The sequence below is a fragment of the Haematobia irritans genome, chromosome 2, assembly GCF_050003625.1.
Source record: "Haematobia irritans isolate KBUSLIRL chromosome 2, ASM5000362v1, whole genome shotgun sequence".
In the NCBI taxonomy this organism is placed as follows: domain Eukaryota; kingdom Metazoa; phylum Arthropoda; class Insecta; order Diptera; family Muscidae; genus Haematobia; species Haematobia irritans.
In genome coordinates this window covers 199,696,583-199,712,504 of record NC_134398.1, presented here as the reverse complement: position 1 = coordinate 199,712,504, position 15,922 = coordinate 199,696,583, and the positions used below count along the sequence as shown (strand labels likewise).

The window sequence follows — 15,922 nt, the reverse complement described above, 5'->3', positions numbered from 1 at the left end:
TTTATTGTGAAAATATTCAAGCCTATAGGCCAATAAAAGATTTATAATAATATTTAACCAATATAAATATAAATTAAAAATACAGCCAGATCTATACTAAAGGCTGTGGAAAGGTTCATTCGCCCGAACCGAAACATGTACAGTCCAGGCGTGTATAGATTGGTATCTGGCGTTTTCTTTTCAATGGCTCTATTAACCATGTTCCTTAATCTATATCTGTCCATAAAGCTCGAAAAATAATTGTATAATTAGATATAATGCATTTGGACGTCAATTGCCTGTTTCGGTATCAGGCTAACATGTAATATAAAAAAAAAATTAGTATATTTGGCCGTAAGTTCCTATGTACCCTCCACCATGGATTGCATAGAAACTTGTACTAAAGACTGTCATCCACAATCGAATTACTTGGGTTGCGGTAACACTTGCCGATGGCAAGGTATCTTAAAACTTCTTAACACCGTCTTCTCAATTGTAAGTTATTCCATACGGGGTATATATTATACAAAAAATGCCGATTAAATACGTATATAATTCAGTTTGACAAAATTTTCTCTAGAAATAAAATTTTGATAAAATTTTCTATAGAAATAAAATTTTGACAAAATTTTCTATAGAAATAAAATTTTGACAAAATTTTCTATAGAAATAAAATCTTGACAAAATTTTCTATAGTAATAAAATTGTGACAAAATTTTCTATAGAAATAAAATCTTGGCAACATTTTCTATAGCAATAAAATTTTGACAAAATTTTCTATAGAAATAAAATTTTGACAACATTTTCTTTAGAAATAAAATTTTGACAAAATTTTCTATAGCAATAAAATTTTGACAAAATTTTCTATAGCAATAAAATTTTGATAAAATTTTCTATAGCAATAAAATTTTGACAAAATTTTCTATAGAAATAAAATTTTGACAAAATTTTCTATAGAAATAAAATCTTGTCAAAATTTTCTATAGTAATAAAATTTTGGTGGAATATTTTTGGGGATGGGCTATATATAACTATAGACCGATATGGACCAATTTTGGCATGGTTGTTAGCGGCCATATACTAGCGCAATGTACCAAATTTCACCATCGATCTTGAAAGAGCTCCGGGGATCGGTTTAAATGGGCGTTATATATAATTAAGACCGGTATGGACTAATTTTTGCATGGTTGTTATAGACCATGTACTAACACCACGCACCAAATTTAAACCGGATAGCGTGAATTTTGTTCTTCCAAGGGGCTCCGGAGGTCAAATCTGGGGATCGGTTTATATGGGGGCTACATATAATTATAGACCGATATGGACCAATTCCTGCATGGTTGTTAGAGACCATATACTAGCACCACGTACCAAATTTCAACGTAATCGGATGAATTTTGCTCATCCATGAGGCTCCGGAAGTGAAATATGGGGATCGGTTTATATGGGGGCTATATATAATTATGGACCGATGTGGACCAATTTTTGCACGTTTGTTAGAGACCATATACTAACACCATGTATCAAATTTCAGCCTGATCGGATGAAATTTACTTCTCCTAGAGGCTCCGCAAGCCAAACCGAGGGATCGGTTTATATGGGGGCTATATATAATTATGGACCGATGTGGACCAATTGTTGCATGGTTGTTAGAGACCATATACTAACACCATGTACCAAATTTCAGCCGGATCGGATGAATTTTGCTCCTCCATGAGGCTCCGCAAGCCAAATCTGAGCGTTGGTTGACATGGGGGCTATACGTAAAAGTGGTCCGATATGGCCCATTTACAAAACTACATCAATAACAACTACTTGTGCCAAGTTTCAAGATGATAGCTTGTTTCGTTCGGGAGTTAGCGTGAATTCAACAGACGGACGGACATGCTTAGATCGACACAGAATTTCACCACAACCCAGAATATATACACTTTATGGGGTCTTAGAGCAATATTTTGATGTGTTACAAACGGAATGACAAAGTTATAAAAACTAGCAATAAAAAATTCTAAATAAAACCAAAAAATATATATGAGTGAAGATACATCTATTTATTAAAAATGAAAAGAAACTATTTTAACGATAAAGGAAAAGTGTGAAAACTACAAAGAAACAATGGTTAAAATAAATTATATTAAAAAAAATTATATATTAAAATTATTAATCTCCCCACGTTTATTTGATCTTGTCCCTTAGGACTGTCGTCAAAGTGACTGTGGGTAAAAGTCAAACACTTTACTCTAGCCTCACCAAAAGGGGACGTGATAAGAATAGTGGCCTTCTTTCGATAGGACCAGTGAATATAGAAATACCCCAACATCCAGTGGCACTACATGGAATGATGACACGCTCATCAAAACAGTTGTCTTCGACATTACAAGAACTACGGGTGGGAAGAAATTCTGGACGTACTGCTTCAAGATCTCATAATGTAGATGAACCTGAATCACCATTCCATTCGCGTAACTCGGGTTCCAATATGGATACAAAAGAGAAACCACAACATCATTCGCGTAAATTTCACACCCAAACCAGGACACAGCCTCAGCAAAATGGGTTATTGCAGCCGCTGGTTATGCAATTCAATGTTTTGTTGCAGTCTCTTTCAATAAATGCAGCTTTACTACCCTCCCTACAGGCTCAATACCGTATGAATCATGTCAGTTCGACTGGTGTTTCGGGAAATCAGGCAAAATTTGTTATCGATTTGCCTACACATACACTGAGTTTTAATACTAAAATTCAGGTGAGGGTAAGTGTCTCAATACCAAATAGAAGATTCGACCATGAAAATAAAATCTCCATTCTTATTCTCTTATTTTCTTAAAGAATGAAATGAATTTGCCATCGGAAGCATGTATAGCTTTGCCACCGGTCCATGTTAGTGCTAAATATATACCAGAACACAGACAAGAAGAAAACGAACGTGTTGAGGGTGTGGTCTTGCGGCAAGGTGGTTATGTCAATGCCTCAGCAGAAATTGGAGAATTTGAGAGATGCCTGACCACAGATTTACTCAATCATTTGGTGTTTGTACAAAAAGTATTTATGCGTGAAATAAATGAGGTATTGCAGAAAGTATATGGAGGCGAAAAACCTGTACCTCTATGGTCCGAAGACAGTGATAGTGGCAGTGTACAAGAGTCTAGTTTAAAACGTATTCTCTTCTCCATAAACATATCCATGAAACGGATACAATTAACTGCCACCACACCATGTAATTCGGCTGTACGTTTTGAGACGGGCACTCTAGAGCTACACTTGTCAAATCGTGTCAAGAATTTGGGTGAAGGCAATGACCGTAAGATGTTCGGTAAAGCCCATATAGATTTTAATCTTTCACTTGGTCAATTGATACGCAATGTGATATTTGATGAAGCCGAACCGGAGTTCCAACAATATGCGTTTTTTCACACAACTATCGGTTTACGCAATGCATTCCAAGATGAATTACTTAACGAGGATAAAGAATTAATACTGTTAACGTTAAAACGTCCTTTGGTATACATTCAGCCGATAGCTGTTGATAAGGCCATATTAGTGTGGTTAAACTATAAGAATGCCTATGAGTATTGGGCTGAGAAGAGAGCAAATTTGAGTTATGAAAGTGCCCAACAATCGCAGCAGGTATGTGTATAGTAGTATATAGTCTATTGTTCCCGTTTTTTTAAATAATTTTGTTAATATTCATTCTTTTTTTCATTAGGTATTCGATAGAGTTGCTTTTGGTCAATTTAGCAATATTGCAAGTTCAAATTTGTCCACGTTATTTTTGCAATTAACTGTGGAAGATATGGGTATATGTTTACCACTAAATCAAGTTGCCAATGTAAGTATTTGTGTATTAGTAATAGTGTTGAAACTTTAAATAAAATTCCAATAAGGGCCCCAAACATTAAAAAGGGTTCATATGGTGGCTATTTAAAATAAAGCTGAAGATTAGGTCCAAAACCTAAATGACGTAGGAAAACAACAAAACCAATTTTTACGCTTTTTAGAGAGTAACTACATATTTCATTTTGGGGTTCATTTGCATTATGAAAATATAACCCCAATAATTGAAAAGAAAATTAACCCCAATTTCCTTTTTGGAATTTGGTTTCGTTTTCGGGTAGGGCGTTTTTCGCTTTCTAGGTGGAAACTATACACATTTTTGGTCCGAATAGCATTGTACAACATCATAGGGCAGTTAGGGTTCGTTTTCACACGGCCCTTTAATTCAAAATTGAAAATGAGTCCTAATTTTATTTTTGGGGTCTATTTTCATGTTTCAATTACGGCGTTATGAATATGGGCCCCATGAAAATTATCCCCAAAACCCAAATGCAGTAGAACCCCAAAAAATTATATGGAATACAACAACACCAAACTTTTATGTTTTTTTTTTTTGGAGAGTAATTTTATTTTATTTTTGGGATCCGTTTGCATTATGAAAATAAACCCCCTATAATTGAAATGAAATTGAACACCAATTTCCTTTTTGGGATTGGGTTTCGTTTTCAGATGGCTCTTTTTTCGCATACTAGGATTTTGATCGAGTCCAAAGTCCAGCTGTTAGGGTTCATTTTTACAAGGCCCTTTAATTCAAAATTGAAAATGAGCCCTAATTCTATTTTGGGGTCTATTTTCATGGGGTTCATATTCATTTTTTAATTCATTTCTGTGATTGAAGACATTTCAATTAACATATTAATTGGATCAATTAATTTCGTAATTGAATCAAAACAAAAAATTTTTATTTTTAATATATTACGTTGCCCATTATGGGGCCAAGAGCCAGAAAAATACTGGCAACAATATTATCTCCGTATGATATTGTATATAACATATCTCTAATTACATCTGGGAATTTCTCTCAAGTGAGGACCCTTCAGAGTACATATTTGAAAAGTAAAGTAGAGAATTTTCTAAAAAAAACTCTTAGTGTATACAGAAAAAAAAAAATTACGAAAATTTTTCCAATTATAGATTTAATTGAGTCTTAAAAAATATTCAATTAAAATATAATTGAAACAAAAATCAAACACAAAAATTAATAGTATCAATTAATTTTTTAATTGGATCAATTAATTTTTTTAATTGGATCCATTAATTTTTTAATTGACTTTCAATTAATTTTTTAATTGATACTATCTTTTCTGTGATTGAAGACATTTCAATTAAAAAATTAATTGGATCAATTAATTTCGTGATTGAATAAAAAAAAATGTTTGCGTGTAACTCGCAAACTGGTATAACAAAAAATTTATATTTTTTTGTTTTTAATATATTACGTTGCACATTATGGGGGCAAGAGCCAGAAAAATACTGGCAATACTGATCTAGAGGGGTCTTCGTATGATATTGTTTATATATCTAATTACATCTGGGAATTTCGCCAAAATACTAGAGCTAGTCGGACCTCATGGACTCCATCCAGGTGCCATGCAAGCTTCAAGAAGATTAAGGGTCTCTCAAGTGAGGACCCTTCAGAGTACATATTTGAAAAGTAAAGTACGCAAAAAACAATTCATGAAAAATTTTTCCAATTAAAGTCTTAATTGAGTTTTAAAAAATATTCAATTAAAATTTTAATTGATTCAACAAATTTTTTAATTGAAACAAAAATCAATCACAAAAATTAATAGTATCAATTATTTTTTTAATTGACTCCCAATTAATTTTTTAATTGATACTATCATTTCTGTAATTGAAGATATTTCAATTAAAAAATTGGATCAATTAATTTCGTGAACCAGAAAAAAATTTTGTGTGTAGCGAATTTTCTGAAAAAAAAAACTCAAATAGATGGGTGAATTTATGTTGTTTTTTAGTTTGGGGAAAAAATAGGTCCAACTCTCTGGGGCTCCCCATTTTTACCGCATGACTCCCTGTGTGTATCTCACGTTCATTTGAAGTGAATCGAAGATGTTAGGTGTGTTCTCCTAATAAAGTTAGGTAAGTTATTAGGTTACATAGAAAAACAAATATATGAGCGAACTTTTCTCAATTAAACTTTTAATTAAATTTGAAAAACAAAAACCAATAAAAAAATCGATTAAAACTAAATTCAATCACAAAGTTGATTGAATCAATTTTTAAAGGGATCAATTCCGCGATGGAAGCAATTTCAATTTCAAAACAGTGAAAAATCATTTTCGTTATTGAAACCTAGAATTATTTTTTCTGTGTAGGTTAGGCGTACTGGCAGCCCGTTATTTTTGGCTCATTTAAGCTATTCAGTGCACTGTGGAACCACAGATGGTGGACTTCTCGTCTATCGATGAGTGCTACCCTTTTAATGTTTAAGTTCCTTTTTATAGCCAAGTCCGCACGGCGTTTCACATGGTGGTGAAACCACGTAGATAGGCTTTGAAGCACTCAGAAATGTCATCAGAATTACTGAGAGTGGATAATCCACCACTGAAAAAGTTTTTGGTGTTAGGTTGTAATTGAACTTATGACCCTTTGTAAGCAAGGCGGCCATTCTGACCATTGCTCATAGGTGACAAGCATGTTTTTCTCTTACGATAACTTAAAAAAAATATTAGGCGATTTTTTTTGAACCCATGACCTTTTGTATGCATGGCGGACATGCTGACCATTTTCTTTTGCGGAACCAATACCCTCAAAGTTCAATGTTTAATCTCTGTTCCTACCCGAAAAAAAAGTTAAATATATCTTTCTTTTTGATTTAATTTTTTTTTTTGATAAACTTCTATATCACTTAAATGGTTTCTTTTTCAGTCGTGGGGTTCTCGGTCTTATCAAGATTTTGAGCCCAAAGGTGCTGTTGTCATTACGCTTGAGAATACCATTATATCGGCATGTAATTCCGGTTCTCTGGTATCTAAAGGAAAATTTCAAGGACTGTGTTTACGTTTTGCCGATGACTTTGAGACCACATTGGATGACTGGAAACCAAATCCAAGCGAGCCTATTATGAATGTTTGTGTTGTATCAGAGGGTACCTATGAAGTTTGTTCACGTACCACTGCCGCCAAAAAGAATGAAAATGCCAAATGGCTATTAAATGTCAAATGGCAAATGGAAGGTGTCGATATTCATTTGGACATAAATATTGGCAAGCAATTGTCCTCGTTAGGGCACACACTGACAATGCTAACGGGTTTCGAAGAGGAAGAAACAAATCTGGATTCTCCTGATAGCGATGAAGAGGAGAAATCTCAGCGTGATACCTTTGGGCGTCGCAGGGAATTTGAGAATCTACCACCGTTTGTTTTTGATCCTACCATTGATTCGAAGAAGCGTTCATTCATGATGGAAAAAGAGATGGCTGAACAATTGAAGATTATCAATGATTTGCGTACGTTGGGTGCAACTCATAATACTATTGCCCATGAAGAACGAAGATTACAGGAGCTACAAGCGATATGCTACAAATTCTTTAGGAGAGACATGATACAAAAATGGAAAAGACCTTCAATGCGTAGAAGTATGAAGTCATCACAGAGATCGATATCTTTTATAGGATCGCATCGAGATCATATTGATGAAGGTTTGGTCACATATTCGGGCAGACGTTTAGATCCCATTGCTTCGAACGATGAGATATCCAGTTTGCATTCCACACCAGCCTCCTGCCATTCCAGAAGTGCCTCATTAAGGAATACAGGGACAAATCGGGTAACATTTTCGGAGACAATGCGACAAACATCTTTACCCAATGCCGATAGTGATGATGAACCTCAAAGTACCAATTCTCAAGATGGGCCCACAGATACACCACCCAGTGAAATAGACATTGATGGTACTTCGGTGGAAATGAGACGTAAACATCAATACCAACAAAAGCAACAGGAACCCAATATAGATTTCGAATTGGACATAAAGGTTTTGGTCAACTCGGGAAAATGTGTTCTACACACAAAGGAATCTACAGATGATCGATTCTTTATATCGGGTCCGACAACAGTGAAAACCCATAAACGAGAGCGAAGTGTGGGATATGACTGGGGAAGTCCTACGCCTTCACGTAGGCAAAGAGATAAAAGTAAGCTGCGTTATAATCCTTCTAGTGCTGCCATGCTTTCAGATCTAACCATATTCCATATACCTGGTCTGGATGTGAAGTTACACTATCAGTCAAGGACAGTGGAGCATAATGTCAGTGAGAGTTCACGCTTGGCAAGTACGGATAGTCATCAGTCAATGATGTCTGGGGTCGGGTCGAATAGACGTTTAAGCACGAAGAGAGCTTCACTATTTGCCTGGATGACTTTACAGTCCATACCGGAGGAAACAATTATATCGCCACATATTTTGGAGTTCCTGGAACAAACCCTTGAACCCATACCAACGAAGGCTGAACAGAGCAGTGGGTCTCAGACACCCTCCAATAATGCTGTAAATTTGGATATACTACCTGCCAATTATGTTACATATGCCTCATTTCCCGTTGATGTCATTGTCTACTTCCACATGCAGCCATCAACGTTCCGTTTCTCTTGTTTACCCGTATCACGTGTGGAGTGTATGTTACAGTTACCAAGTCTGGACATAGTTTTTTCATCGAAACGTTCTGCCGATGAGGATAATCAAAATCCTTTCGATACCGCCACCGCGTCTTCTTCAACTGCTGCGGGTTCAACCCCAGGCAGTGCTAATGACAAAGACAAAGACAAGACCCCCCAAGGAGGTCTTAGTGTTACAGGCTGCTTAGCAGACTTTAATGTCTATATCTTCCATCCCTACGGTGGCAAAAAGACTAACATCAAAGAAGCTCAGTTTTCTCCTCTAACCGATTCGGAGAGAAAGGATTCATTGAGTATTAATGTGGAGTTTGTAAAATTCCACATAACCAGATGCCGTAAGGTGTACATAGAACCATCTCCTTCATCGAAAAGGTCGTTGGATCAGTCAAAAGCTGTGGTAAGATTCTCAACAATCGTGGATATCGGAAGTGCTTCATTTAAGTATGATATGCGACGTTTGACGGAGATTTTGGCTTTCCCTAAAGCTTGGTATCGACGACGAATTGTACGTCGCTTATTTTTGGGTGATTTGAGTGTACAACAGACTAATACCGATTTCGAACATGCTGGGACTCCTACGACGCCCAAAGATTTTCAAAGGACCAAAACTCCAGATAAGAGTCCAGCTGATGCATTTTATGCTAGGGAAAAAATGAAATTGAACTTTGATAGCCCCAATATGCAAACGCCAACATCGTCCACAAGTGCCATGAGAAAATTGAAATCTTTGGGGAAATCTTCAAGTAATGAATCATCGAGTACCCCACCCTCGGAAAAGAACCAAATTACAGCATGGGAAACTTTAGTTCTCTTTGCTGTCAACTTCACCAAACTCAATGTCCAAATGAATATGGGTAATGTTATGGGCAATGTGGTATGGCTTACTAAAGATTTTCAATCGGATGGAAGACTGTCGATCGGTAGCACAGGCTACAAAAATATGTATATTGGCATTTATTTGGGCGGCTCATCACTGGATGCTAAAGGTGGCATTGTCGGTGGTAGTTTTGAAGTGAACAAAATCAATAATCGCTTCCACATCAAGGAAGAGTCGGGAGTGGAGCCTTCACATACCATACGATTGAGTTTTATGGCCTTGGAATTGAGATTGGATTATATGGGCACATCAGTGCTAATGACAAGAATAAGTTCCTTCTCGGCAGCAATGAAAGATGAATGGAAAACATCACTGCTCAAATCGGGTATTAATGAAGATTCCAGTATAGCCCCCAAAGCCATCATATTTGTACATGGAGATCTGTCATGGGATCAGGTGGGTTTTCATACAAACTTTTATAGGGGAAAAAATTTATTCGCATGTTTGTTTTTTTTTTTCTACATTTCAGCTGCAAATTATGATATCCAAATCTACTACTGCCGATTTACTTAAAATGTACTACAAATTGGAAGAATTCTTCACCCAGCAATTCAAGTCATCAAAGCGTGTATTCTCTAGTCTGGAACCACGGCTTCATGAACGCAATGCCAGTATGAAACGTCGCCAGCATATGAAGAAAAAAATTAGTGGAGGCGAGGCTCCTTGTCCCAGTGATATCAGCAATACCGATGCTCGCCATCATAGGCATTGGCAGAAGCCATTGGATATTGTGGCTGGTCTTGTTGTACCCACTTTAGTTACCCGACTACCACGTAATGGCAATGTCCTAGGAGGTTCTGTTAAATTACATGGCAATAATATCTCGCTGGCATGTTTCCATGGCATTAATTTCAAATCCAAATCGTGGGCCTTATTCAGTTTAAAATCACCATTTATTAATTTCACCACCGAAGCCCATCAGGATGCCGAGACTAGAGAAGTTTTTGTAACACAAACATTGACCTCATGTTTGGGCCAAAATGGCGAGGGTCAACAACAAAATCATTCAATGGCTATTGTTAGTAGAATAACAAGAAATATTGTATTTCCGCCACAATTTAAGACATTGAATGAATGGTTCCATTATGCATTTGCTAATAGTGAAATTGATGGTGAGTTAAAGAGAGTTTGGCATTTCATGAGGAATATGCTATAGCACACAGAAAAGAAAATATCAAAAAATGTCGATAGAAAATTTTAATTGTTAATTTTAATTAAAACTAAAATCGATCACAAAAATTAATTGTATGAATTAATTTTTAAATCGACATTGGTGCCTGATGCTATCATTTTTAGTGATTGAAAAAAATAAAAAAAAAAACAATTCGATTGAAGACAAAAATTTTGTTTTGTGTAAATTTGTTTTTTTTAATTTAAATTAAGAATTCATGCGATCAATTATTTTCGCGACTGAAAACAAAAAATATTATAGAAGATAGAAAATTTCAATTGTTAATTTTAATTAAAACTACAATCGATCACAAAAATTAATTGTATCAATTAATTTTTCAATCGACATTGGTGCCTGATGCTACATTTTTAGTGATTGAAAAAATGTAAAAAATACAATTCGATTGAAGACAAAAATTTTGTTTTGTGTAAACTTTTTTTTTTTAATTCAAATTAAGAATTCATTCAATCAATTATTTTCGCTACTGAAAACAAAAAATATTATTTATAAAAATATATATAAAAAATATATTTTCCTTTGTAGATTTTTTAAACCTCAAAAAATATTCCCTATGAAATGTTAAGACTTTTCGCATGATAACCCCCTCAAAACTTACATCTATTTTTCGACCAAAAGTGAATCGCAAAACCTAATATGCCGAGCCTGAAAAAGTTCCCCTATGCTAATCATTTTAATGCAATTTTAAAAAATTCGATTTTTTTCACAATTTCAGCCGTTGATCGTTTTCCTATATTGGAATGTGATCGTGAGATAGCTTCAAATTCCATTGAACGTGCCAGATCTGCTAGTTCGAGTACAGCCAATTCTTCAAAATCCCAGGATCGTGAAGTTATATTTGCCTTACCTAGTTTACATTTACATTTTAGAACCGAACATAAACAAGGTCCTTCCACACCACAACCATTAGGTAAATTTAATCGAGTGTACTCCGAGATATTGAAAATGGATAATAATTTTTAATTTTTTCTTTTAATTTTTCCCTTATTTTAGATGTAAAACCAGAAGTAATATGCAGTTTTACTACGGAATTTGATGATCATATCTTTGTGACAGTTGATGCAGATGCTTTCTTCTTTTTGCATGATCTTATTACATCGTATGTTAAGGAGAAAGAAAAAGTGGTAAGATAAATATATTTTTATAAAAAAATGAAATAATTTCTTCAACATATGATGACGTTAAAAAAATGTTTCCAATAGAATCCGAAAATTTAATGTTTTGCCTTAGTTGCATAAAGATTCCGTACTAGTGATTGTCATTAGAATCAAATAGTTGACTATTCGAATTTTAAAAAATTCGAAAATCTTCATTTTTTGCCATTTCGGCTTTTCCCACAGTTGACCTAATAATTTGCGACAACTCGAAAGGCGCATTTATTAGTGAGGGGGAATTCGGTGAGATTAGTTTGAAGAGAGGCCACATTTTTTCAGCTAAATTACTAGGTCTGTATGAAAAAATGTTCTAGCGAAATAAAATTTTGACAACATTTTCTATAGAAATAAAATTTTGACAAAATTTTCTATATAAATAAAATTTTGACAAAATTTTCTATAGAAATAAAATTTTGACAAAATTTTCTATAGAAATAACATTTTGACAAAATTTTCTATAGAAATAAAATTTCGACAAAATTTTCTATAGAAATAAAATTTTGACAAAATTTTCTATAGAAATAAACAAAATTTTCTATAGAAATAAAATTTTGACAAAATTTTTTATAGAAATAACATTTTGACAAAATTTTCTATTAAAATAAAATTTTGACAAAATTTATTATAGAAATAAAATTTTGACAAAATTTTCTATAGAAATAAAATGTTGACAAAAATTTTCTATAGAAATAAAATTTTGACAAAATTTTTATATAGGTATAGAAATTTGACAAAATTTTCTATAGAAATATTTTTTTTCGAAAACTTTCTATAGAAGTAAAATGTTGGCAAAAATTGTCTATAGAAATAAAATTTTGCGAAAATTTTCTATAGAAATAAAATTTTGACAAAATTTTCTATAGAAATAAAATTGTGACAAAATTTTCTATAGAAATAAAATTTCGACAAAATTTTCTATAGAAATAAAATTTTGACAAACTTTTCTATAGAAATAAAACTTTGACAAAATTTTCTATAGAAATAAAATGTTGACAAAATTTTTTATAGAAATAACATTTTGACAAAATTTTCTATAAAAATAAAATTTTGACAAAATTTATTATAGAAATAAAATTTCGACAAAATTTTCTATAGAAATAAAATGTTGACAAAAATTTTCTATAGAAATAAAATTTTGACAACATTTTTTATAGAAATAAAATTTTGACAAAATTTTCTACAGAAATAAAATTTTGACAAAATTTTCTATAGAAATAAAATTTTTATATAGATATAAAATTTTGACAAAATTTTCTATAGAAATAAAATTTTGAAAAATTTTTTTATAGAAATAAAATTTTGACAAAATTTTTATATAGGTATAGAAATTTGAAATAAAATATTGATAAAATTTTCTATAGAAATAATTTTTTTTCGAAAATTTTCTATAGAAATAAAATTTTGACAAAATTTTCTATAGAAATAAAATTTTTACAAATTTTTTTTATAGAAATAAAATTTTGACAAATTTTCTATAGAAATAAAATTTTGACAAAATTTCCTATAGAAATAAAATTTTGACAAAATTTTCTATAGAAATAAAATTTTGACAAAATTTTCATAGAAATAAAATTTTGGCAAAATTTTCTATAAAAATAAGAAATTGACAAAATATTTTATAGAAATAAAATTTTGACAAAATTTTCTATAGAAATAAAATTTTGACAATTTTTTATTATAGAATTTTGACAAAATTTTAATATAGGTTAAGTTAGGTTAGGTTAGGTTAGGTTAGGTTAGGTTAGGTTAGGTTAGGTTAGGTTAGGTTAGGTTAGGTTAGGTTAGGTTAGGTTAGGTTAGGTTAGGATAGGTTAGGTTAGGTGGCAGCCCGATGTATCAGGCTCACTTAGACTATTCAGTCCATTGTGATACCACATTGGTGAACTTCTCTCCTATCACTGAGTGCTGCCCGATTCCATGTTAAGTTCAATGACAAGGGACCTCCTTTTTATAGCCGAGTCCGAACGGCGTTCCACATTGCAGTGAAACCACTTAGAGAAGCTTTAAAACCCTCAGAAATGTCACCAGCATTACTGAGGTGGGATAATCCACCGCTGAAAAACTTTTTGGTGTTCGCTCGAAACAGGAATCGAACCCACGACCTTGTGTATGCAAGGCGGGCATGCTAACCATTGCACCACGGTGGCTCCCAAAATTTTTATATATGTATAGAAATTTTCTATAGAAATAAAATTTTGACAAAATTTTTTATAGAAATAAAATTTTGACAAAATTTTCTATAGAAATAAAATTTTGACAACATTTTCTATAGAAATAAAATTTTGACAAAATTTTCTATAGAAATAAAATTTTGACAAAATTTATTATAGAAATAAAATTTCGACAAAATTTTCTATAGAAATAAAATGTTGACAAAAATTTTCTATAGAAATAAAATTTTGACAACATTTTTTATAGAAATAAAATTTTGACAAAATTTTCTACAGAAATAAAATTTTGACAAAATTTTCTATAGAAATAAAATTTTTATATAGATATAAAATTTTGACAAAATTTTCTATAGAAATAAAATTTTGAAAAATTTTTTTATAGAAATAAAATTTTGACAAAATTTTTATATAGGTATAGAAATTTGAAATAAAATATTGATAAAATTTTCTATAGAAATAATTTTTTTCGAAAATTTTCTATAGAAATAAAATTTTGACAAAATTTTCTATAGAAATAAAATTTTTACAAATTTTTTTTATAGAAATAAAATTTTGACAAATTTTCTATAGAAATAAAATTTTGACAAAATTTCCTATAGAAATAAAATTTTGACAAAATTTTCTATAGAAATAAAATTTTGACAAAATTTTCATAGAAATAAAATTTTGGCAAAATTTTCTATAAAAATAAGAAATTGACAAAATATTTTATAGAAATAAAATTTTGACAAAATTTTCTATAGAAATAAAATTTTGACAATTTTTTATTATAGAATTTTGACAAAATTTTAATATAGGTTAAGTTAGGTTAGGTTAGGTTAGGTTAGGTTAGGTTAGGTTAGGTTAGGTTAGGTTAGGTTAGGTTAGGTTAGGTTAGGTTAGGTTAGGTGGCAGCCCGATGTATCAGGCTCACTTAGACTATTCAGTCCATTGTGATACCACATTGGTGAACTTCTCTCCTATCACTGAGTGCTGCCCGATTCCATGTTAAGTTCAATGACAAGGGACCTCCTTTTTATAGCCGAGTCCGAACGGCGTTCCACATTGCAGTGAAACCACTTAGAGAAGCTTTAAAACCCTCAGAAATGTCACCAGCATTACTGAGGTGGGATAATCCACCGCTGAAAAACTTTTTGGTGTTCGCTCGAAACAGGAATCGAACCCACGACCTTGTGTATGCAAGGCGGGCATGCTAACCATTGCACCACGGTGGCTCCCAAAATTTTTATATATGTATAGAAATTTTCTATAGAAATAAAATTTTGACAAAATTTTTTATAGAAATAAAATTTTGACAAAATTTTCTATAGAAATAAAATTTTGACAACATTTTCTATAGAAATAAAATTTTGACAAAATTTTCTATAGAAATAAAATTTTGACAAAATTTTCTATAAAAATAAAATATTGACAAAATATTATATAGAAATAATTTTTTTTCGAAAATTTTCTATAGAAATAAAATATTGACAAAATTTTCTATAGAAATTAAATTTTGCGAAAATTTTCTATAGAAATAAAATTTTGAGAAAATGTTCTATAGAAATAAAATTTTGACAAAATTTTCTATAGAAATAAAATTTTGACAAAATTTTCTATAAAAATAAAATTTTGAAAATTTTTTTATAGAAATAAAATTTTCTATAGAAATAAAATTTTGACAAAATTTTCTATAGAAATAAAATTTTGACAAAATTTTCTATAGAAATAAAATTTTGACAATTTTTTATTATAGAAATAAAATATTGAAAAATTTTCTATAGAAATAAAATTTTGACAAAATTTTTTTATAGGTATAGAAATTTTCTATAGAAATAAAATTTTGACAAAATTTTTTATAGAAATAAAATTTTGACAAAATTTTCTATAGAAATAAAATTTTGACAAAATTTTCTACAGAAATAAAATTTTGACAAATTTTTCTATAGAAATAAAATTTTGACAAAATTTTCTATAGAAATAAAATTTTGACAAAATTTTCTATAGAAATAAAATTTTGACAAAATTTTCTATAGAAATCACATTTTTATGTAAGCGGTGGTACTATCCCAGCAAAAAATACTTCAGCAGTAAGAGTT

The 15,922-nt window shown here is 31.6% G+C and overlaps 1 protein-coding gene across 3 annotated transcripts in view; it reads left to right on the top strand.

Annotated features, from left to right (window-relative positions):
* Window positions 1-15,922, top strand: part of tweek (transmembrane protein KIAA1109 homolog tweek) — a 61,427-nt gene that overhangs the window by 39,586 nt on the left and 5,919 nt on the right. For all 3 annotated transcript variants that reach the window (XM_075297135.1, XM_075297132.1, XM_075297134.1), the window contains 7 exons: window positions 2,176-2,731; window positions 2,809-3,606; window positions 3,686-3,808; window positions 6,706-9,726; window positions 9,800-10,442; window positions 11,235-11,429; window positions 11,513-11,643. In XM_075297135.1, coding sequence (XP_075153250.1) covers window positions 2,176-2,731; window positions 2,809-3,606; window positions 3,686-3,808; window positions 6,706-9,726; window positions 9,800-10,442; window positions 11,235-11,429; window positions 11,513-11,643 — 5,467 coding nt within the window. The remainder of the gene's footprint in view (window positions 1-2,175; window positions 2,732-2,808; window positions 3,607-3,685; window positions 3,809-6,705; window positions 9,727-9,799; window positions 10,443-11,234; window positions 11,430-11,512; window positions 11,644-15,922) is intronic.